General features: G+C 41.0%; 1 protein-coding gene across 2 annotated transcripts in view; it reads left to right on the top strand.

The window, feature by feature from the left end:
* The window catches only part of LOC311273248 (CUB and sushi domain-containing protein 1-like), a 396,934-nt gene that overhangs the window by 86,056 nt on the left and 286,443 nt on the right, over positions 1 to 24,435 (top strand). For both annotated transcript variants that reach the window (XM_084380198.1, XM_084380197.1), the window contains exon 2: positions 11,400 to 11,616. In XM_084380198.1, coding sequence (XP_084236324.1) covers positions 11,400 to 11,616 — 217 coding nt within the window. The remainder of the gene's footprint in view (positions 1 to 11,399; positions 11,617 to 24,435) is intronic.

Here is a 24,435-nt window from a genome sequence, read left to right as displayed (position 1 = left end):
CTGGATTATTTACAACTGAATTAGTTCAACATGTCTCTGGCCATCTGTTAAGAAAACTACATTCAGTGGTTTAGCATGGTAACAGCCCTGGCTTAGAGGCATAATTTCTACAATTATTCCTTTCATAAAACATCCAGTGTATAACTCATCAATTTAAAGAAGACTGCTCTGGTCCTTCCGGCCTCTATCAGCAATTTAATTGTGAATGTCTTAAGAACAGCCCAATTTCTTATGAATACTGGAGTTTTTTTTCTTTATGTAAATGTAAAGGCACCATATCACCTGGAGCAGCCTCTCAACCTGCTGTACACCCGCCAGATTCATAATGCATCTTTAATGTGATCCAGTTACATTGGATTACAATGTGTTCACAATACATGACGCAGGAAACTAAGTAAAATAATGAAAAGGCATTTAATAAACGAGTCTTTCTATTACAGTGTGTATCAATGTGACACACAGGTTATCTAGGCAAATTCAATTTCTCTAAAGTCACGATTATTGTTGAATAAATGTGTGAACACTAAAATTAAATCAAATTGAATATCCTCAGATACCAAAAGAAATAACTAGAAAATGAAATAAAAGTAACAGGGGAAGAGTGGAGGGGAGAACAGAAAAACGAAAGAGTGCTGCCAGATCTTAATTAGACTGGAAACAGTAATTTACTGCAGAAGTTTCACATCAATTTTATGGTTTAAATGAGGTTTGAAATATCTTCCAGCTACACGAGGTGAGCAGACAGAGCCTGTGCTCCAAAATCTCATCATGACATGCTAAACTTGTCATGAACAAGTTCAGAAGCATTACATACACACAAATAAATTACATCTAAATCACACCATAAAAAATATACAGTCATATAATGGTTGTTTCATGGTTGTAATGAAGAAATGCCACGAGAGTGAAAGGGAAACGGGGGAAGCTAAGTGAATCATTGTCACAGCAGGGGGAGATTTTAATAGAAGTGATCATAAAATTACAAGCGACACACCTCAACTAGTGAGTCTTTGATTGCTCGTGAAGGTATAATTTGATTTTCATTCCTGCTTCTGGTGTGTGAGCGCACACACACTTGCACAAACAAAACCTCATGCAGCATTGTGCATCGTGTTGAAATTAAACATCTGTGTCATTCGGTGTAATACATGTTTTTGATATTACCTGCTCATTCTACTAACCGCTAAGGCGTGTATCTGGAGACTTACATTTCTCGCCGTTAGTGTCAGATTCTAAACAGTAAGCAAAGCATAACATAATGTGCATTGATGTGATAAAAATCACAAAACAAACAAAAAACATCTTTGACAAAACCAATTAAGGTGTCTTCCGAGAATAAAGCTGTTAACTGTGAGGGACAAAAGAGGAAAAAAGAGCAGCGATTTGGTGAAGGATTTCTCTTTTGAGAAAGACTTCTTTCATTTGTTTTTTTCGTTGGCAGTAAAAACATTATTGTCAGATGAAACAAGCAATTGATTTCCACTGTCAGGGAAAATGTCTTTATTAAGGAGAGGAGGAAATTAAAGACGGAAAAGGTGAGCGGGAAGACCAGAAACAACAGTAAATGGAAGAAAATGAAAGAAAAATGTGGGACTTCCTGGTACTGTGTGTGTGTGTGTGTGTGTGTGTGTGTGTCTTTGTTTTGTCAGCAATGAAAGAGTGACCCTGTCCTGACCGCTCGCCACGCTTTATATTAGAACATCTCAGCATAATAGCACAGTTAGCCACATACCGACACACACCAAACACACCCAAGGCCATGCACACCCACACAGTCACTCACAAACACCCTCACAAACATATACAGAGGATTGCTTACCACTGCTCTCTCTCAGCACCCATTTTGCTTTGCTGCGCTCTAACACACGTTCAGCAGATTGCTGAGATCATGGATTTGATATTACCACCTAGCCTTGACCGCAGGAGATCCTAATATGTGTTTCGGGTGGAATATGTATGTGTGCGTGCTCTCTGCATCTCATTTGCAGGTTGGCTTTTCAAGAATGCAGAGGGATTCATGATTCATATTTTCTTTTTTTTTCATTTTTAGCTTTTCCCAAGGGTAAGTTAAATATTGAGCACACTGCCTTTTTTCAGCAATAACACTGCAAGCTAGTGAGGCAACGTTTTCTACTTAGATGGCTCTGTGTGTATCTGTGTTTCCCCATATTGACTCCAACTCAAAAGGCAATACAAATAACTTTTCTTTGGTGAAGTCAAAGTGACTTCTAAGGTTAGTAATGCTTAAAGCTGTTATTTTTATAGTAGCAGTCAATTTTGCAGTGATGAACCCATAGGCAATTATCCCCTTGCTCCGCATTTCCCCTCAAACAAAGCTGTATAGTGTCTTTCAGCTCATTGTTTTGGTTTTGTGGTCCACTTTTCACCAATCATAGTTTATTTCCTGTAGCAGGCAGTTGTTTTTGAGCAAAATGCTTAAAAATCCCACTATATGCACCCTGTTCAGAACCAAACAACAGACAAAGTTAGTACTGTAGTTAGCTGGATACACAGTGGCAGAGAATTTAACAGCTGTCGAACCAGATACAGTATTTCCCTAAACCAGACCGAGAACAGGGCTAAAAGAGAGCAGAAGTCAAACCTCTCCACATGTACACAGGTATTTCCTAAAACGTATCTTTTTCTATGCATTTTGGCCTTTCATGCACTGAAAAACAGTGTTTTAGGTCACTGAAAACAGACCTTCTAGGCTGAAGATCGTCAGAAACTCTGGTGTCAGTGTTTATTTCTGTAACCAGACTTTTGGGAACAATGACACAGACACCCCCATTCGCTTCCTGATTGGGTCTTATCAGTGAATGTAGCATCAATGGCAAATGTGAACTCGGGGTATGTGATAAGATATGGGAGTATTTGAGTTTGTACATTGTCAGAATGGATTTTGTATTATCTTTATCTTAAAGACACAAATGGACATTGATTAATTGATCATACCATGATGGAAAAGAGACATAAAAGGCTGCTGACAATGTTTTAATGACATGAAATTATCCAGGATGATTCTGTTAGACACAAGTTAGAGTCAGACTCCCACCAGAGTATACAATCTTTGTCCATCATTATTCTGCTAGACATTTACACCTAGGAGCTCTTAAACTCTGTTTTGACTGCTGGTCATTGGGCAGTGTAGACTGAAACTAATCACCACATGTCTCAGAAATGGCAGCCATTTAAAAAAAACATTTTACATTTGACCCTGAAATGGCCAATCTGCGAGACTGTTTCTGTTGCTTGACTGTGGGGACACATTTGGTAATGAGCTGTCGTTGTGGCAGTGTCCTGCATGCGTTTGCCATCACTTCATAAAAGTGCCCCCAGTGCTTTGGCATCACCGGACTGACAGCAGCCCCCGAACCACCAAACAAACAAGCATGGGCTGCTCTACTAGATTGTTGATGCAAATGCAAATACTGGAATGGCAGCCTTTTGCTGGTACCAATCATAAAACACGACCGTAGATGTCAGCACTGAAAAATACGTCAATAATGATTTGTAAAAGATTTAGAAAGATGTATTATGTTAAGCTTGAGAGATATCACGGAGAGAAGCAAGAGGCCAAGGATATACTCTCAAATTATTGTTTTCCGTGAGTTTGTTGAGTGTTTGGTTTCTGCGCTTCATTTTGATTTGAATACCTTAAATTATCTCCATTCATTCCATTCAGAACGTAAAGCTATTGAGTTGTAGATTTACGGATGACTGACAGCGGATGCAGAGTGGTGGCTTCACTTAAGTAGCGAATGGGTTTGTTTTTCAAAGCGAGAATGATGAAAAATGAAGAAAATGTTTTACGATAGACACACAGACGTACGCGCATGTGAGTACAAGTACACACGCAATCACACGCAATTCTCTCCAGTGTATATCCCTGCCTCCCCCACTTTGTCCTTATTTCAGTCTTCTTCTATCTGTGATCGTCTCCATCTCTCTCTCACACACACATACACACACACACACACTCACACAAACGCACACACACACTGAAACACGCCATCCATCCCACCTATCTCTGCTATCTTCAGACAGCAACCCCTATTCCTCGCTGACAATGTTTGGGATTTACTCAGGACGTAGCCTTGATTCTCCCTGTGTTGGTATCAGTTTTTGTCCATGTGTCTGTGTGTGTGTGTCGCACGAGGTATGATGCATGTCCCTGCTCCAATCTATGGTTGTCATGGTGACCGGTGACTAGGCATGTCATGTCCCCTCCCTCGCCTTTTCGTTTAGCCGATCACCTTCACTTTGCATCTACTAACTGGTTTTACTGATTCTAATGCGCATCTGATTTGCATCTGACGAGTGTATTAATCTTGCATTTGACAAATAGGCTCTTTGATCAACTTATTGAAGTGCAACGGGTGCCGTGCTAGAATTTTCAACACTGTTTGTTCGGTGTTTATTAGTTTGCGTTTTAATGATTTTCACACTGTGTTTACCGGCCAGCACAAACAAACTTTGCACGGCAGAAGCTCGGCCAAAAATAGTCGACACACAGAGGTGAGATTGCGGCCAGTTTCTAATTTAAGGAGGGTTTTCATTAAAAGTCAGCTTCTATAAATAATTTCTGAATGTGTTCAGTGGAAAATGCTCTTTTCACTCTTTCGGTAATTATTCAGGGTGAATGTAATGGTGGCTGAAAAAAGTTCACCCAGTGAATGAGTGTTAGGAGCACTTGCTTTCACAGGAAAATACAAAGTCCCTTTTCAAAACAGTTTTCAGCATAGTTAACTGCATTGATGTATTTTCATATTATTTTCCAGAGACCTGCTTTTATCCCCACTGTGCGCTGGCTAAATGGCCTAAACGCTCAAATATAACTGCAGTCCCATTTACTTAAACTGTTTGACAGTGGGCTGACAGGGAGTGCGAGAAATGGCGATGGAGAGAGAAAGACAGACAGAGAGAGGTTGTGGTATTTGTTCTTTGTGTGATAAATATAGGAGGTGAGTGGGTGGAATAAAAACAACCTAACACTGTAGCAGGATAAGAGAGGAAACACAGAGAGATAGATATAATGACACCGGGAGAGAGACAGTATGACATAGCGGTAATAATAGCGATATAGTTAGGAAGAGATCTAACAACACTTAGGGATTGTAATACAGAGATAATTGTGGTGAAAGAGGGTTGGAGAGAAGAGGGATGAGGGGATGAGAGAGCAGGGTAGAGGTAGAGACGGGAGGAGGGAGGTGATGACACTAAGCTAAGGAAGGAGATAGAGAAACGAATGAAACTGCAGGGAGGAAGAGATGCATGGGGAGAGGTGGAGGGATAGAGATAATACCGGTGTTATAAAGAGAGCAAGGATGGACGGGAGGTTAAAAAGAGGAAGAGATAGTGGGGGGCAATCGAGAGAAAGATGGACTGTTGCAGAGAGACAAACATAATGAAGGAGAGACACAATGATTCTGACACTGAGATAATGAAAAAGAGGGAGGGGGTGTTACATGGGATTGGGTAGAGGCAGAGACAGGAGGAAAATAAGGCTAGCAGAGAGATACAACAGATCCCCGTCCTCTCCCCTCCTCTCCTCATAGCCAGTATTGAATCACTGCAGTCAATTTTTCTACACAGCGTAACTTAGAAAGATGCATTTGATTTGTGGCCCAGCACGCCGTGGAAAGAGGGAGGCCAACGTTTGATTTATGAGGCAGGGACCTTGTGGTCAGGTTCGACCAGATCCCTCCACCTCTGTGCCGCTTCTCAGCACCTAAAATTTAACAATCTGTCTGATTGTTATGTATATCTGTGCACCGGCCGAATCCATTCCTGAAGAATGCAGACACGATTGAGAAAAATACAGGAATATTTAACATCTCTTTACTGTGTAAGTAGAAAAAGCAGATAATTGACCTCCTTTGGTTTGATTGTTAACATGTGCAACACAGCTCTCGGGAACGCCTGTTAGATGGCTAGATGCACGTGTAGCCATCTGTATTTGAACCTGGGACTTGCATGTGCCACTCTTTTATAACTTTCTGTAAATAACAGGGGAAAAGCCTCAAAGCCCACGAGATGTAAATCAAACAAAACATACCTGTGGATTTAGCCCTGTGTTTTAATGAGGACCGACGCTGCGTGTGTGTTCGTGTCTCCATCTGAGCGCACGTGTGACTGGAGCTGCTATTTTAAGACACGACGTACAGACGCACAGTCAGAGATTAACATACACATTCACATACTCTAATTTTTACACAGAGCTACATGTTGATTGGTCTGTCAGCACATTTCACCCGATCAAGTGAGGACAGTTAAAAACAAAACTCACAGACGATATAAGTAAATATATTTGTTTGATCTTCAAAGACGTGAGGGGTTTGAAGAAGCACATACTGGGTGAGCAGCAAGGAAAAGATGAGAGAGGAAAACATGGGAGAAAATAATTACTCCTGCTGCTTTTATGAATATCTACAGCATTTCTAATCTGTTACCTCCACAATGAGACTGACGCGCGGACCAGAATTACTCAGATTTAAATGTGCCCAATCTCTCCCCATCAAATTAAATGTCGAATTCCGATAATTAAAATAATAGGCAGTACTATTATTGAGCCAAGCAGGTGAAGAAAACAGTACTTTGTGTTTCGAGGCACATTATGACTCATCAGCTAGCGGGTGGCCTCCATCAACAGGTGTTGAATCATTGCCTCTGGAAAAACAGAACCCAAAGCTATTATATATGACTGTGAGCTCTGTCACGATCCAGATGCAGATGTACGCAAACTCGGCTGCGTGGAAGGTTTGTACGCTATCGTATATTTTATCCAAAAAAATCATACAACGGATTGGCTTGTTCTTGTTCATCACCTGGGAGCTCTTAAACTCTGTTTTGACTGCTGCTCAGACATTGAGCATATAACCATTTCAACACCACTACTGGCGTGGGCAAAGGGATGGCAATGTCAGCCAGTTGGTCAGCGGGTCCACCACTTTTGGGGCTCTGTTGACTTTTTCTCCAGTGCAACCATGAGGGAGACATTTGTGTTGTTGAGTAAAATGTTCAGTAGCTCTTGCATGGCACATCATGAAAGTATCAGCATCAGCAAACCATCGGTTAAAGTATAATTAATAGTTATTTCACTGTTAGAAAACAATGAAATCTTTATAAACCATTTATGAAGCAATTGTAAAGGTTTAAAAATATCAGTTGCAACTTTACAATGGCCATCCAAATCATGTTTATAGATGAACGCCAAAGTATTTACTAACTTTTTACATATCATCATAAACATCAATTGCAACGTTAAACAAACGCTTCATTAATGGCAAATAAAGCATTTAACTGTTTGTGAATGGTGAAATCAATATTAACCAAAGTGTAATTAACTATAAATGTACCATTAATTAATTATGGTTATTATATAGTGTCACTGAAATTTGGTACAGATGTTCATGTCCTGCTCAGGATGAATTGTAAAAGCTTCTATGATTTCTTGGTCTATCGCAGTGTTTCTTTTTCAGATCAAGCACCACTTAAGAAATAAAAAAAACAAACTCCACAGACCACCTAATTTCCCAACATCCCCCTAAACGATCGGCCTACTTCAGCAGCGTGTTACAAATTACAGCCTAATTAGATGATGGTCTTACAAAATAGCATAGCCTACTCACTCATGTTTGCCTCTGTTGCCTTCTTAATGGGAAGGAATTGTGCTGCTTTTTCTGAGACACCAGTGTTAACGTGATAACTTTAGTCTCATATCGCAATCAATCAATCAATCAATTGCGATCAATCCAAATCTACTCGCGGACAACTCTTTGATAAACACTGGTCTAATGCCATTATCAGGTCGAAACTTTGATTTTTCCAATACTTTTGTTCACGAACATGCACTATTACTGTGCAGAATAATGAAATTCCCATCAACCTCAGCTGTACTTTGTGTGTAATACTAATTAGCGAATGTTAGCAGAGTAACACACTAAATTAATCCTAATTTAACATGTTTTAATGTCAGTCCTGCTTAACATCAGCCTGTTATCATTGTCATTCTGAGTGTGTGAGCATTTAGCTCAAAGCACTGCTGTACCTAAGTACATCCAGACTCTTTTTCTCCTCTGTCATTTCTTACAATTAGTAAGTGTTTGTTGTCTTGCTCACACAGACAGCTGTTGGAAGGACTGACCATATGGTTGTCAGTTACTGGACAGTCTCTGGCAGAGAAGCTATGCTAAACTAACAAAATCTAATCACGAAAAAACCAGACAGGGTAGAACTGAATGCGGCATCAACAAAAGAGGCAAGGCAGAGTACTTTTACTGAAATGCCCCAAGTGCGGTGCTACAATATGGTCTCCGGATTGATGCAAGTATCCGGTGAATTCTCCTTACCCCCATCTGCTCAAAGGGAGCAGAGGGGGATCTGGCAGCGGAAGAGACCGTGTAGGGAAAGAGAGAGACGACTGGAGACAGAATGAGAGACAGACACAAAGACGGCTGAGGGGGAGAGGTGAACTGGGTTGGAAAGACAGTGGAGAACAATCTGAAATTAATCTGGACACTCCAGATGGTTTAAAGTTTGTGTGTGTGAGTGTGCGTGTGTGTGTTACCTCACGTACATGTGTGCATCGCTGTTGCTGCCAGCATGTGTATGTGGGCCTGCGTATAGGTATGTATGTGTGTTTGTTTGTGTGTTTTGTGTTACTTCAGACTAATAAGAACATCTGGTGTGTGCACAGTGCCGAAGTTCTGGTCTCATTTTGAAGGGAAAAGATAAAAGACACATAGAAACAAACGCACACATATTTTGTTAGCATTCGGTTGAGTAGATTGTGACCTGGTAGATGGTTGTCCCAGGAGTGTACACCACAATACTGTGTTTATGTGTGTGTGTGAAAGAGAGAGTGTGTTCTCAGTGATATAAGGTTAATAAATCAATAGCCATCGCTATCTGAGAAACAATTACTGCTGGCTTTCATGTTGGCCACACACCCACACACATACACATGCACAGCCACCCACCCACCCACACACACACATTGTGCTACGTGCCCTGTATATTGGAGTAGCTTTAGGAGTAAACTGTATAAAGTGTTTCTCAAGGAGAGAGCAGCAGAAGATGAAAGATGGAGGAGAGAGGAGGGAGAAGTGCACAAAGAGTTTGTAAATGACGAAAGAGGAGCAGAGTGGATACACAGAGGGTTGAGAGAGACACAGTGAGCCGTAGTGGAGGATCCTTAAACCCTGATTGTTTTCTACTGTGTTGCTTGGTTTCTCAGCTTTTACATGTGGAACCACACGGTTACGCCTTCGATGCCGCGGCAGACAAACAACTGGAGTTGCATGCTGTGTTTTTTTCCTTGAAATCTTTTTGCATAATTCAATGTTTGTCAATTAAAGCTACTTCGGTAAGCTAGTGTTGACATAGCTGATAAAAGTAGGGGGGGAACGGTACACAGACGATACGCTGATTTAGGAGACACTGTTCAGAGGGAGTTTGGTACAGGAAGGAAACTAAATTACCAAATTTATAAGGATCGGTGTGTGAAGTGTTTCCATTCACATACCTTACGATTGTGGAGGAATACCCACACACAGTCCCCGTCTTATCCACGGCAGACATTTTGACTTAACTCAAAGCAGGAAAAGCACAGGTGTGACCAATAATGTTAATGACTGCTCCATTCTGTTAAGTGTCCCTGGAAGCAACGTCTGTGAGTGAGCGTGCTCAGTACCAGATCCCAGGAACTAGCTCACCGAAATTGAATGCAGCCATCATTAATGTTGCAAATTTCACCTGTGCTTTTCCTGCTTTAATGAGTCAACATGTCTGCCGTGAAAAATGTCCATCTGTCTCAGTTCTTTTCCACCAAATTATCTCCCGTTCTTGAAGGTTTTCTGTTCGAGATTCTTGAAACCACGGTGCTACCTAGCACGCCGGCCGTGTTTCCACCGGTTTTGAGCAGAGCCATTGTAACAACAGCAGCCTGGAGAATATGACAGACCCACTTCAGTTTGCTCCTCAGGTCAAAGAAAACCTGCTATTTCTTGGTTCAGCTTGGAGCCAACATTCCAGTTCCTGAACCAATTTATTTTTGGTTGAAATGCTCTGAATCGTTCAAAATTAGGTGCATGAACCCTCTCTCAACAAACCCCTTTCGGTTGTAATCTGACCGGGAACCCGAATTGTTCCTTGGTTCTGTGTTATGTGCATCATCTTTTGTGGCTGTTTGTACTGGACCATAACCCCAGTGCCATTATGGTTCGCCACAAATATACACAAACTGTTACAGCTTAGGTTTTTTCGTTTTAGTGTGCTTATGTTTAGTTCTGTCTTGGGTTACCTCTGCTTCGTTTTTGTCCACTGTGTGGTTACATGTATAGCTTTCAGCTTATTTGTTACACGTTAAATTAGGTTTTGGCAGCTTTAAGAGCTGCTTATCATTTATTTACTGCCTTTTTTCTCTCACTGAACTTCACACTTAGGGTAAAAGCTTTTCATGAATTCTTCAAAACCTAGCCAGCAATATAGTCCATTCCTCTGTGTACTGTATGTGTCTGTGTTCTCTCCTTTTGTTCATACATGTATATGCAAGTATTTTAAATAATTTCTAAAAATGCAGTAAAAAATAGCTGCATGTGAGCTGGCTGAGCGCTGTTATTGGCGGTGTGGGTATGCGTGTGTTAATGTAAACAATATAAGCTCAATGCTCGTCTGTTCACTGTGGTGGTGGGGGGGGTGTAAGGGTTGTACAAGGTCTTCTGTCTGTATGTTATATCGTTTGAGGGCTGAGCGCCCATCATGGGATACGAATGAATGAACAATCTGATCACACGGTACACGCTGTTAAAACAACACCAGCACAGTATTCTGTGCACCGTTAAGTGTTTATAACTGTATGTGTCATGGGAAGTTATTTCTGGTCTGAGATCAGTGGATCAGAGAACTAACATTGTCAGGAGAGAATGTACTCATACTCAGGCCATCCGCATGAAAGCTTCACATGGCATATGCAGTAGTGTCATGGGAGGCTGTGAGGCATATGTTACATTATGTTGCAGATGCATGTTAACTCTTGTGACACTTGGCTTGGCACAGAGTGCATATTTAAGCTGTGCTAAGTGTTCATCAAACCCACAATCTATTCCATTATCTCTAAAGGTTTTGGAGGATAGAATTTGAAAAATGCATGATTAACTTTAATGACGGTGGTGTGAATCTACATTCACTCGTAATTTTCACGTCCGGAGCTCTGCACAGAATTTGACAAACCTTGAAGCTAAAGGCAAAAAAATGTCAAAGTCTGTATCTTTAGACTCAGAAGTATGCAAGCCGGGAATGAAAACTGTAGTTTCAGGTCTAAATGATATAACTCAGCGCATGATGAAACTCTGAGATTGTTATTTCTAATATGATTTTGTGCCATCTCTCTCTTTCAGCTGAATCATGTGGCGGTGTAGTCCAAGGACTGAATGGTACCATAGAATCACCAGGTTTCCCGCACGGCTATCCCAACTACGCCAACTGTACGTGGCTGGTAATAACAGGGGAGAGGAACCGAATCCAGCTAACGTTCGTCACGCTGGCGCTGGAGGAAGACTTTGATATTGTATCAGTTTACGATGGACAACCATCGCCGGGCAACTTGAAAATGAGGTCAGAAATTAATCTCTTATTTACAATCTGGTCTTTTTTCCTGCTCCTCTGTTGATCTCTTTACCCTCTTTCTCTTCAAACCCCTCTGACTGTCTCAGTTTGAGTGTAGCCTGCTGTCCTCTGAAGCCCTGCTCATCTACCTCCCCTGAACAAAAAATTGACATGTGGACAGCAGCACATTTCTTTGAATACTTATTTTGCTTAATGGGAAATGACACAGTGTCAAAGAACAGTAAGTGTCAGCTTTAATTTGAGTGGCTTTTCTGTTGAATTGGATCAAAAGTTTATAAAAGGACACCCATTCTGGTGCATGGGCTACTATTTTTCACGCTGACAAAAGTAGTTGGCCCAAAATAAATTGAGATTTGACAAGGCAGAGATTTGACTCTGCAATGCTTCTGGGAAGAACATTTTGTCTTCTAAAACTTAATCAGTAACACAATACCCTGGAATATAACATATTTAATACAATTTAGATACTAAGTTATAGAGAAAGTTTATAATTCGATAAACAAACAACCAAAAAGGCTAATCACTTTGTTGTAAAGAGTAAGGATTTTACTGCTCTGTAAAACATTAAGGCACAGATGGAACAACGGCAGAACAGAAATTGGTTTCTGTATTACATGTAATATACTGTAAGCTGTACTTTTCAAACTGAGTTTTCTTTCTCTGGCAGTGTTAAAGCTGTTAAGGTGGGTAGTCCCCAGAAAGAGAGTAAATGACATAAGAACACAGAAGAAAACAGAAAAGAAAGTACTTATAGACCTATAAATGAGGCAAAAGAAAAACAATTCTTATCTTTTACAATTCAGGATTAACTCACAAATCCCAGATTAAGTTCCTTATAACACATTTATAATGTTGCAATTAGCATGGAAGCTAAATACAATGCTCCGGAGGTGAAACAGGTAAGGATGTAGATGCTCCCTTATTTATAATGACTTTATAATCTCCTTGTGAAGAAAGAGCATGACATGACTCATATAATATGCAGCTTTTACTGTTGATTTCAGGTTCAGTATGCTGCACATTAATATATTAGGTTATTGAATCAGAGACGTTGAGTGTTTTTCTTTAATCCGTTGCCAGTGGAATTTTTAGCTGACCATGCAAGTGAAACTCGCAGAGTGCAGAAGCATTTAGTTTTATATTAGTAAATGTTAAATGACCTACAATCAGCAGGCTGCCTTCTACAGCAATGTAAGCAATGCAAAAAATACACAAATAGTAACTTTTCATTTAATAAAGCTAAAAGTGAAACTTGTTGCAGGTTTGTGGGTCTGAAAATTGATTTGGAAAGAAATAAGATTGAATCATAAAATCGACAAAGAGACTGTGAGCTTGTTATAATATAAAACCTAATTGTAGCTTCAACACACCAACAAAGCTCATGGGCCCACATGGAGAGCCTCACTGATTTATTATTTGAATGTGCCTTTTTTTTTTTTTGTTATGCAAGTTGACTATGAAATCGCCGCCAGTATGCCGATGTAACTCACAATTACACAGAGCTATCTAGTGGATCACATACATCTTGTATTTTCTCTGTTGATAAAAAAAAAAAATGCACAGGAAAATGCAAGACATTTGTGAATTGGCAGCTTCAGTATTTGGTGAGTTGTAGGACTGTAATATCATTGCAGGAAGGACGGATAGGGCAGCATCTACAGAGCTGGCAACCTGGAGGAAGCTTATTCATAGTTCTGTGCTTGTGTGTAGGAGGGATGAGCTGGGAATGCACCAAGTAGTTTTGAGGTTGGTGGTGCAGTTAGTGATAACAATGAGTTTTTCCTTGAAAACATTATATAGCTGTATTGTGTGTCAGTGCTCGAGCACCAGTAGAATACTTTTTTATCCGACTGGCTGGAGGAGAAAAATGTAGACTGCAGACTATACTGAGTGGTGGGTTGGTGTTGAGGCTCAGAGCAAGTACTTCTTGTTTTGTGCACACCATCAGGGTTTGTCTCTGTTGGCTTCTTCAGTTAACACAGCTATTTATTAAGACTGAATCAGTATATAGGTAAGAAAGTAAGTCCAGTATTAAGGGAATGGGTCATGGGCTTTTCAGCAGTAAGAAAATCATTTCTTTATAAATGTGTATTCAGGTTATCGTGACTCTGAAAAATTCAGATGCAAGTGTTTCAGACAGTTAGATGCCAGAAAAATGTTTGATTGTGGCACATAAGCTGCCTTTGGCTTTTTAGCTCTCAAATCCCAAAACTAAACTCTCGATTAGAATCCTAATTTCTCCAGTACGATTTTTTTGCACGGCGGATGCTGGTTGTGTCAACCCGTTTTTGAAGTTCCCATGGAAATGCTTGCGGAGTGTTTTTTTCTTGCTTCAGCATGTACTTCCTATAAAAACAGGCACCTAGAAAGGGACGTGTCATGGATATAGATTGGCGTTTACATTTTCCGATCGATCTAAATGCACGTTACAGCCCCATGAACACGGCTTCTGAGACCAACAGAGCAAGTTTGACAGCAGAAAACACAGTAATGAGGTGGGGTTTTTTTCAAGGGTTTGGCTCCTGGCACTCCATTGCTGAGTCCACTAGCTGCATGGCTAACCAAGCTAACTAGCAAACTGCAGCAGTTCGTAGTTACTTTAGCCTCTAAAATACCATTTAGAACAACCTTTTTGCCAATGTCGGGCCAGATACTGACAACAGATGGCGCAGACATATGTGATAAAAAAATAAAAAATAAACACATTAGCAGTGATTTTAACATCAAGGGGACTTTGTTTAAGCTATTCATTTAGCAGCTCTTTATGAGAGCTTTAGCCATGTGGCTGTTTGTGATCTTGGCTTTATCATTCTACCCATTGCTTTGTTTTGGCTCTACATTAAGCTGATATGACTGAGGGAGTTTACTTTAGGCTTATGTTATGCTTGGCCTCACTGAACTGTGGCGTGATTGTATCACAGAATAGTCTGCCTCAAGAGACTCCTTCAAAATACAGATTAATGAGATCCTTTACTATGGTAATTTCCAAAATGTCTTCTAAATAAAGTAGAGCCCTAATATGTCTGTGAAATGAGCCTGAACAGCTATAAAGTATACAGAAAAAAAAAATCAAAAGAAAGTACTTTATGAACAAAATGAAAATCAAATTAAAATTTGAAAATAAATTAAAAACCAAAATTGATCTTTTTTAACCTCTCCTTTTATATGATCGCTTGTTCACGTCCTTCCCTGTGTTGTGTTTGTCTTTCTTTTTTTCTCTTCTGCTTTTCAGTTTATGAAATTGTATCCTTATTTAACTTACTGCCTCTGTGGTGGTCAGACATGCAGTTTGGTTGAACTGCAATGTCTTCACAAAATACATAAAGATTCTCATACCAATAGCCTCCAACCAGGACTTCTTAATTTAGCTCATCAGTTTCTTGTGTTTGCCCAGGATTTTTGCATGAACATGCTCACAACTTCAAAATGTGTCTATACTGACTGGGGCTTTTTCCAGCCTCTGCAGCAGACAGCATAACCATGGCTACCTTGTCAAGTACTGCACCTTGGACCCCCTACTGACTGTATGTGTTTTGAAGTTGTTGGCCCACAGCCTTCTTCTGCTGGGATACTGAAACCACCAGAGTGTGCTGTCTGCAGGCCCTACACACGGTGAAATGACAGCTGCACCAAAAATTTCCCCTGGCCTCGAAAACTGCAGCTGTGGTGTGACGACAGGAAAGTGAAGTGTACCAGCAACTCACCTGTGCCGGCCCCCTGTGGGCCTGTCTCTGATCACCTGCTGCTGTTTGCTCCTTCCATGACATCAATGTGCTCTCGTCTATCCTCTTGCCACATAAGTGCAAATTTTTTAGCTGTTGGATATTTGGCCTACACATCAGCATCACCTAATAGAAAAGCAAACATGCCAAGAATCAAGGGGTGTGGCATGATGTTTTTGTCGGGATGTGGGAACCCTCAAGAGCTTGTTGCTGCTTATTGAAGGACTAGCAATTCATTAGTTTAATAAAAAAAGGTTGAAGTAGATAACTGCAGTGGCAAATGAGGTGACAAGAGGTGGCAGCTGCAACCCTTTGTGCGCTTGGATGCTCTGTCACTGTCGTTAATTAGCCCTGGAGTTATTTGGCATCCACATCATTTACAGCCAAACATACCAGGTCTATTGTGAACCATTCTGTCTGCTGCTCGCCCTAAACTATAAAAGATCAGGAAAAGAGTAGTGCATTAGTCGCTTCTAAAGCTTCTGGCCTGTAGTGCAGTGAGCTCTCACTGTGAACCCATTCCCAATGTCATTGAGATCAAGTGACTAAGCTGGGAGGTGCAGGCTCATTCTCTTCTTAACTCCGCTCCTCTGTTGATGTTAACACTTCTCAGTGTGGCGTGGACATTACTGCGGACAGGCAGCATAGTGCTGAAATGAGACCACTGGCCAGCCTTCTTTGTGCCCTCAGGGTCTCCCCGGTGTGTGCCACTGCAGGCAAAGCTTGAGCTCAGCTTGTGAGGCTTCCTCCAGCTCCAGCTGAGCGTCGGGAGCTACTGAATCATACCCGCTATCCCCTCTTTGCTTATTCAAGTGTAACTTATGTTTTTACATAAATATAAGAGCTGATTCCAATTATCCTGCTGCTGCCTGTTCTCTGTCTGAGCTCCAAGAGGGCAGTGGTCAGCCGGTTGACCTAAAACCCTCTCCTCCTCTCAGCTTCTGGCTGAATGGCGCAAGACTTGCTGATATGAACCCATCAGGCTGCCCACATGGACAGTGGGCTGAAGCCAAGAGGAGCTGACTGCCCTCTCTTTGTTCACAAAGAAGAGCACAGAAGAGGCAGGATATATCTTTCAGACCTCATGTGTGGGAAATGCTGCAATCTCATATATAGAAGAAGGGCTGACCCGGCATCTGTGGCCTCTTCTTACCATCCCCAGCTGTGCGTCAGCAGCATTAACTGTACTGCATCCCACTCACTCTGTTGACTGATGTCAACAGTGTGAAAATATTTCTGAAACTGAAAAGCTCCTCTCGTGCAGGAACCACCGCCTCCTCTCTGCCTGTGTCTTTCAGTGTTTAAGAAGGCACATTTCCCGCAGTCCCTGTTGACTTGCAGCAGAGTTTTGCCAAAATTTTAAGTGGTGTAAGGAGACACACTGTTCAGCACTTTGACCAAACCTTGCCTGGTTGGAACACACTGCACATATAGATGGACGGTGGGGAAGAGGAAGATGCTGAAGGAGAAGTTTTTCGTTGTTGTACTTTTTCACGCTGACAACCTGTCCCCAATGGAAACTATTGAAGCTGCCTGACCACCAACACTGTTTTACATTAGTCAGAAGAGAAAACAGTGTGATTGGTCGATTAAAGGGAATGTTGGATCCTGAAAATAAAGTTTTATTTCGGTGTCAGAGGTCAGAAATGTGTTTTCTTTCAGGGGTTTTAGGACGCTGTGGTGGGAGTTGTTGGCAGGTGTAGACCTTGTTAAATGTTTGAAAAGCTCTGCTACTTGATTTTTCACTCTTCCTACTCTGCCATTTATTGGTAGGGCGGAGGTGAGCTACAAAGATGTAGATCTACAGGGCCAGTTGCTGTACTGGTCTTTTCAGAGACATGTTAGAAGATAGCTTAATATGGAAATGTCAACTGTTGTCATTAGTCAATTTCGCGTGGGCAGAATTTTCCTATAAATGGCTTTACAGTAGAAATAAAGTATATTTGCCATAATCCTTCGCTATGTACTGTAACATGCTTCACAGTATCTTGCTGTGCATGTTAGAGTTAAAGGGCATCAGATTAAAAAATGCTTCTACTATGTTGTCGTGATCGGCACGTTTAAGAACAGACACCCCTGTGTCACACACTCAACCCACACACCCACCGATCAATAGATTAAAGCTATGTTGAGGTTCAAATCAAAATGGTGTGCACACATCAGAGAACCGGTCTGCCCTGAGAGTGACCGTTGTATAGCTTGCCAACTCCGGCAATGAGCCAAATTATTCTTCAACTCCTGTCTGCTCCGTGGACCCACCATCAAACCACCCAGCTCCAAGGCTGGCCATTCCCTGGAGCTGGCAGCAGTGGGCTGGCCAGCTTTGGACAGTAAGTCCGGCGTTGCCAGAAAATTTCCGAGCTTCTCTGTTAAACGCAAGAGACAGCAGGGTCAATGTATAGACAGACGTGGGTCTTTTGTAGGGTTGACTACTACTAAACTAAAATTATTATTTTTATCAGACTTGAACTCTGACTGGCACCCTGGCTTGCGATCAAACCACTGCTGTTGTTCCAAGTGCCCAAAGACCAGTCTTCCTACAAGTAAAAACAAAAAGCAGATCTCAAACATAGCTGACGGTGCTGCTGGACTAACAACCAAACACAGCCATTATGGAGTCAGGTCAGAAGGTACAGCAGGGAAAAAACATTGACATTCTTGCTGTCATGTACCCTGCGGGTCTTGTGATAGCAGCTCACCATATATCCGCTGTGGATGCTGCACACGAGCCGCTTGCAGAAGTGGTTTGTCAGGCAGCGTTTGGACCTGCAATTTCAGAAGTTAAGTGAAACCTTTTTGATCCCTGTAGGGATATTTATTTATCTGTACGTGACCCACACTCCTGCAAATTAATGAGATCCTCAGAAGATCCATCGTGTTTATTTAAAGCAGGATGCTGTGATGTTGTTGCCAAACTTTTTTTTTTTTGTTTGTTTTCACTTTTACACTTACGGGCTTCAATATGCAAATGCACAATAAGTCGTGATAGGTTTGGTGTTGCTTTTGGCTGTATACCTAACCTTATGAACCATGAACTATCTCTATTAACAACATATTTTTTGGGAACTCTACTAGAGCCAAAATTACATAAATGAATGAATTCAGAATGTTTTTTAAGTTTGTCTTAAAACAGTAGTCAGGTGCCCGTTTGAACACTTTGAATACAGTGAGCTCTTAACACAAAGTTGTGTGAAGTACATTGCATTGAGTTTAGTTAGGTGTGTTGTGTCTAATAAACTATATATGTGCATAACAATTAGCATTTTATATCACTTTTTCTGTTTACAAGGAAGACATGCTCCAGCGTGTTTACTGGATGCACACAGGTCTGAGTGTGTGAGGCGCGCGTCTCAAAATGAAGCCGTGTGTTCACTCAAAATTGTGCTACACACGCTTTTGTACTGGCTGTATGTGTGTGTGCATGTGTATGCATGTGCAGCCAAGCACCTGCCTTAGATGACACAGTTAATTATGGAGTACAGCGATTATGGCACTAAGTATCGCTATACGCTATTTAATCAAAGTAATTAAGAAAAAGTTAAACAGCTATAAAAATGTACACATGGATGCACCCTTATAACACACTATGGAACCGCTAATGTCAGCAACACGCACACACACACACACACACACACACACACACACACACACGCACGCACACAATTGCCTTAATACTGCAGCTGATTGTCAAGAGGCATGGCGTTCGAGGGAGACATCTCTGTGTCACACAAAGAGGGAATATCGTCCTACAAAGACTGAGGGAGATTTAACTCGACTAACACAAACTGCTCATGATACACACAAAACAGGACTGTCCTCCTCTCTTAAACGGGTCTTATGCTAGTTAGGAATCAATTCACAGCCAGTATGGAAACAACTGATGATTGCAGCAGCCAATAACTCTCTCAATGTCAGTATGGGCAAAGACAGACTTCTGCTTCTTCAAAATTCTGCAATGACAAACACCCGATCTTAAATGAAGTGGTCCAGAGGTTTCATTGCTGTGTATTTGTTACTTCTTATCATAACAGTTTATTCCAAGAAACCTTCTTTACTTTCTTGCATTATGTTGTGACACCTGGTCTTAAAGCAACCTGTGATTACAGTATTCACAAATACAGTATGATGGGATTATTGGATTAGAGGATTTATACATATAGATAGACCATCCCTGCCACTACCCTCATGGTAATCTGAGTAAGAGCTGCTGCAATATACAGTAGTTGGAGACATAACTGAGTTTTAGTTAAGTAATTACCTTGCTTGATGTGCCATGGATCTGTCTCAGGTGTGAAAATCCATTTTGCCAAAGATTAAAGAACGTGGCATTTCCACAGTATATCAAATCAAATCAAATCAAATCAAATGAAATGTATTTATATAGCCCAAAATCACAGTCACAGTCAACATCCTCTGTCCTTGAGGAAAGTGAGGAAAAACTTGCCACATTGATAAAAACAAATCCCTTTGAACAGGGGGGGAAAAAGGTGGAAGAAACCTCATATCACTCTAGTCATGCTGAAAAACAGTCGCTGAAATGGCTTTTGGACCATAAGATGAGACAAAATCCCTAAAATGCATACTAATGAAATTATTTTAGGAGGGTTAGCAGCTACAGGACATGTCTGTCCTCGTCTGCAGCCTCTGCTTCCACCGGTGCCAGCAGTAATATTTGTCACAGACCAGCACAAATTCAACCAGAGGGAATAGGTGGAATGTTTTTGTTCAGTCAGTGCAACTAGCAGTTTATAATGTAATGGTGGAGTATCAGATGTTAGCCAGACCTAGTCACTAACAAAGTCCCTACGGCTGTCACTTTTTACTCTGAATTTGAACATCCATTCAAACGTGGGGGGAAAAGTCAAATTCGAACTGTAATGACCTGTTCAAAGTAAGCTTGACCTACTGCCTGCCCTATCGACTTATCAGCTAACTAAGCTGGTAATGTTGTGTTGTGTGCTACGAGAACGGAGGGCACTAGCAAGCAAAGCCGTCTTGAATCATGACGCAGCGTCTGAGACGCAGTGTGTGATGGTATTTTGGGTTATACACCATAGATGGCAAAGAAACTAACAAAAATAAGGTTGTTTATCAACTTAGAACAAAGCAGCTGTCTTACTACTAGTGTACAACCTCGTCTGACTGCCTACAGTTCAGCACACACAGATTAATCAGGCCCCTTGCCAGAAGCCTGTAATTATCCCATCACTGATAAGTTAATAAGATTTATATGCAAGGATATGCAATGTTTTCAGGCTCTCTTTATGGAGACGTTGCACTACAATCTCAACGCATTTAGTACAACACAAAGCACATCAAGGAAAAACATAAAGACTGCTAAAGAGTAGCACACTTGCTCTTACCTCAGATGGACGGATGTTGCTGGCCACATTGGTTGAATCAAATGAATTCCAACATATTCTACGTAATTTTGAATTCATTTGAACTTGACTCTTGAATGACAGCTCTACAAGACACCTGTCCAGCCTGCTACGGGCTCATGTCAAACCAAACCCACATTTACAGACGGATTTGTCTCAAGCTGTCTTCTCCCGGTCCCTCAGGGTTCCATCTTTACACGACCTCTTATCCGACGCAGGTGGGCCGACCGAATTGTCCAGAAGTCAGAATATGTATGGGTATTATTATCATTTTCACACACATTTTCATTGGGATAGCCAACTTTAAAGTCAATCTTTGTAGTTGCTTAAACAAGGACGCGCATAGGCATTTTTAGCAACTTAAATCACAAGCACCTCTGTGCATAATTACATAACAGTGTTTGTGTACAGTTTGAATTTAGAGAGTGAAGATGGCTGAATAAGTGATCACAGAAAGAAGTACAAGAATAAAGGCATCTAGCAGCGCTGTGGGGGGGCTACAAGAACTGATTTGGGTACGTGAGTACAAAAGGCAGGCAGAACATAGAGCTGTGTTGTGTCTTTGCATACACGTGGCAGAGGCAGTAGGGGGGGAGGGGAGGGAAAGGTGAGGTGTTGTGTCTTTGATGTAGAGAGATGGAGACAGAGAAACATTAAGAGGCAATACAGAGAAGAGATGGAGACAGAAAGGGAGACTGAATGAAGAGGCGAAAGGGTAAGGTTCATGCTGTTCTCTGCTCTCCTCTCCACACTTCCTCACCCTCTTCTGTGCTCTTCGCAGCCCAGTTCCGCTTGATTTGGATTTGACAGGCTGCTACTAGATCCTTTATGAGATATTGCTTAACAGTATTTTTTTTAATGGCATGTTGCTGCACAAATTGAGGCCTTATGTCTTAAAATATTTTATAGGCAGCTGGTAATGCTGACAAAAATAAAGTGAATGATGCGCTGATTAACAAACAGGAATAAGACTTCATCACTGTAGATGTGAGCTGAGTTTGTCTAATAAATGTCTTAATTCTTAATTTAATTGATTGTAACATTTCACAATAATAATCAGGGTTCCCACTGGTCTTAGAAATCCTGAAAACTTTGTGAATTTGGGGACTAGAGAGGTTTTGAAGGTGGTCAAATGTATATATTTTGTAACTAACCTGTCTCAAACTATGCCGTGTTCGGTCCTTAAATTTGAGGGAACTGGGCCTGGAAAGTCAGTGAAAAGTACTTGAATTTGATGTTTAAAGAAGATGTGGGGACCCTGGAAATTATAACCCTAGACCTACAGTATAATGCTATTTTTTAATTTTTTTCGTTCCGTCAGTGTTTTACATATGTTCTTGTGTACATATACTTTATAAAAGATCTTGTAAAAGATGTTAAAAGATCTTATCTGAAGTTAATAAGGTCGAAGTCCGCACCAACAGAAGCTCCTGTCTCCCACAGAAAACACTGCTCCTGAAACGCCTCATCAGTAGACTCGCCTTTAATTCTGTGACTTTGTGACATCACACTCCGTCACTATGTCACACATTAATGCCAAGCAGCTTGTTTGTTTCCTAACAATTGATTTAGCACAGCTGCTCTGTTGTTGTTAGCAGTGTTGGCTCAAGCATTTGTGAGCTGACCAATCAGAAACAGCGTTTTAGACAGAGGGGGATAAAGTGCTGCAGCACTGGACAGTATGACAAAGCTGAAGTGTTTTTTGAGCACTACAGCATGTAAACCTTTTCTAGTAGTGATCCAAAATACAGTTATGAACCTGAAAGCTAGCATACTATGTCTCCTTCAACATGCTTACTGTTGCCTTTTTTGCCTACCAGACATACAAAAGTTCCACTAGTTGAGGTCTTTATATAAATCTCATGGCAGTGCGCTAAGAATAGGGCCAAAATAAATAAATAAATATTTCTCCAAGTAACAATGAAACCAAATGGAGTTTGGTTAGCGATTTCAATTGAACCTAATGAGAAACATCTAATGGATTATATTTTCAAAGTACCAGACGACATCTTGTGAACACACAAACACACACCCACGAAAAACTTAGATCACCCCCAGTAACTGCAGAGTAAAAACTACACTTTTCTGAGAAAAATAGGCCAACACTAGATAACCAGTCAATGGAACTAATCCAGGACTACCGCTAGGGAGGGAAGGAGAGAAGTGAAGAGAGAGTGGAGAGGAGAGAGAAGGTAGGGCTGCTGGGGGAGGGAGAGAGACACAGAAGCATACAGAGAAAGAGACATAGGAACCAGAGAAGAACACACACACACACACACACACACACACACACACACACACACACACACACACACACACAGACACACACACACACACACACACACACACACGATGCTAAAGCTAGTAGAACTAAGTCCCTCTGCGGTTGGTAGTTCTGTCCGTCTGTCTGTGTCTTATTGTATTCCTGATAATTCTCTAAGCTGCTTCGACTTGTCACCGGCACATCAGAAAGTTGAGTGCAGTTTTCACATTATGATAAGACTTGAACGGAGATGAAAAGTAAAAGAATATGCCCGATTTCTGTCAAATAAGCATTTCATTTGAGTTTTTTTTCCCCCTCTCGTCCTTGTTTTTGCATTTGTTCAACTGTCCGTCCGACTGAGCGCCGAGCAAAGTTACAACTCCAGTTGAATTTGCCCGTGTAGTTTTAAAGGAACACTCTACTGAAGAGTTTTATTTGGTGTGCAAATTGCACAAACACTCCCCCTCCCGTAGGTTTGAAAGGTGGCTTTAAAAAGTCAGTTTCTCGCTCCTCTTTAGAGGATTGCAGCTGCAGTCAGCATGGAGTCACAGCAGTTACAATAAATCCCAACCCATTTTGCCGCAGAAGAAAGCAACAAAATCTACATAGAGGCTTTCAAAACTGCTCTTGTAGCATAATCCTCTTTTCTAATGCTTGTCTGAATGCTCGCTACGATGCAAACATTCACTCAAAGTATGATTAATATGGCTGAATATGCAGCTACAATTTTTCACTTGGGCGGTAAGATGTTTGTTTGTCTCATGTCTTGTAGTGATCTATAGAGCCACAGCTAATGATCATAGTTACTATTGAATAATTCTTCCATTGTTTTTATGATCAATAAATCAGTTATACAGCCCGTAAGTCAGTCAGACAGTACTTCTGACTCATTCTGACTCATTCTTATCACTATTTGTCCCAAGACACGTCTTCAGTTTGCTAGTTTTATCTGACCAACAGCTCAAAACCCAAACATGTTAGATTTTTAGTGATACAATAAAACATAGAAAATCCTGACACTAAATCAAGTAGTGGACTATATTTTATTAAATATATGAACTAAACTATTAATTGATTATCATAATTGTTATTCATGCATTTTTGCTCATAGACTAATCAATCATTCTGATTACATGTTTGTAGCCAGGCCGAGGTCTTTCAACACTGTCAAAATACAGTATGTGGAGTCCATTAAATCAAAACCTGAACAAAGCCACTTTTGACCTTAATGACTTTTTGTTTTTTTCCCTATTGGCTTTTACAAACTCTAGTTTAGACCCCAGGGTCCGAGGTAGCCGGGAGTATTTTGTCAGCAGGAAAATGAATGAATTGTTGTGGAGAATGAAAGTGACCGAGAGGAGCCGCGGTCGCTGGAGCAGGCTGTGGACTGATGCTGAGTTCAGCTGTTGAGCTGGACTGTTGGACTGATGAGAACATTTAG

The sequence above is a fragment of the Pagrus pagrus genome, assembly GCF_965226575.1.
Source record: "Pagrus pagrus genome assembly, chromosome: 1".
Taxonomy (NCBI): domain Eukaryota; kingdom Metazoa; phylum Chordata; class Actinopteri; order Spariformes; family Sparidae; genus Pagrus; species Pagrus pagrus.
The sequence above is the reverse complement of the archived record's forward strand: the minus strand, read 5'-3'. Positions and strand labels throughout refer to the sequence as shown.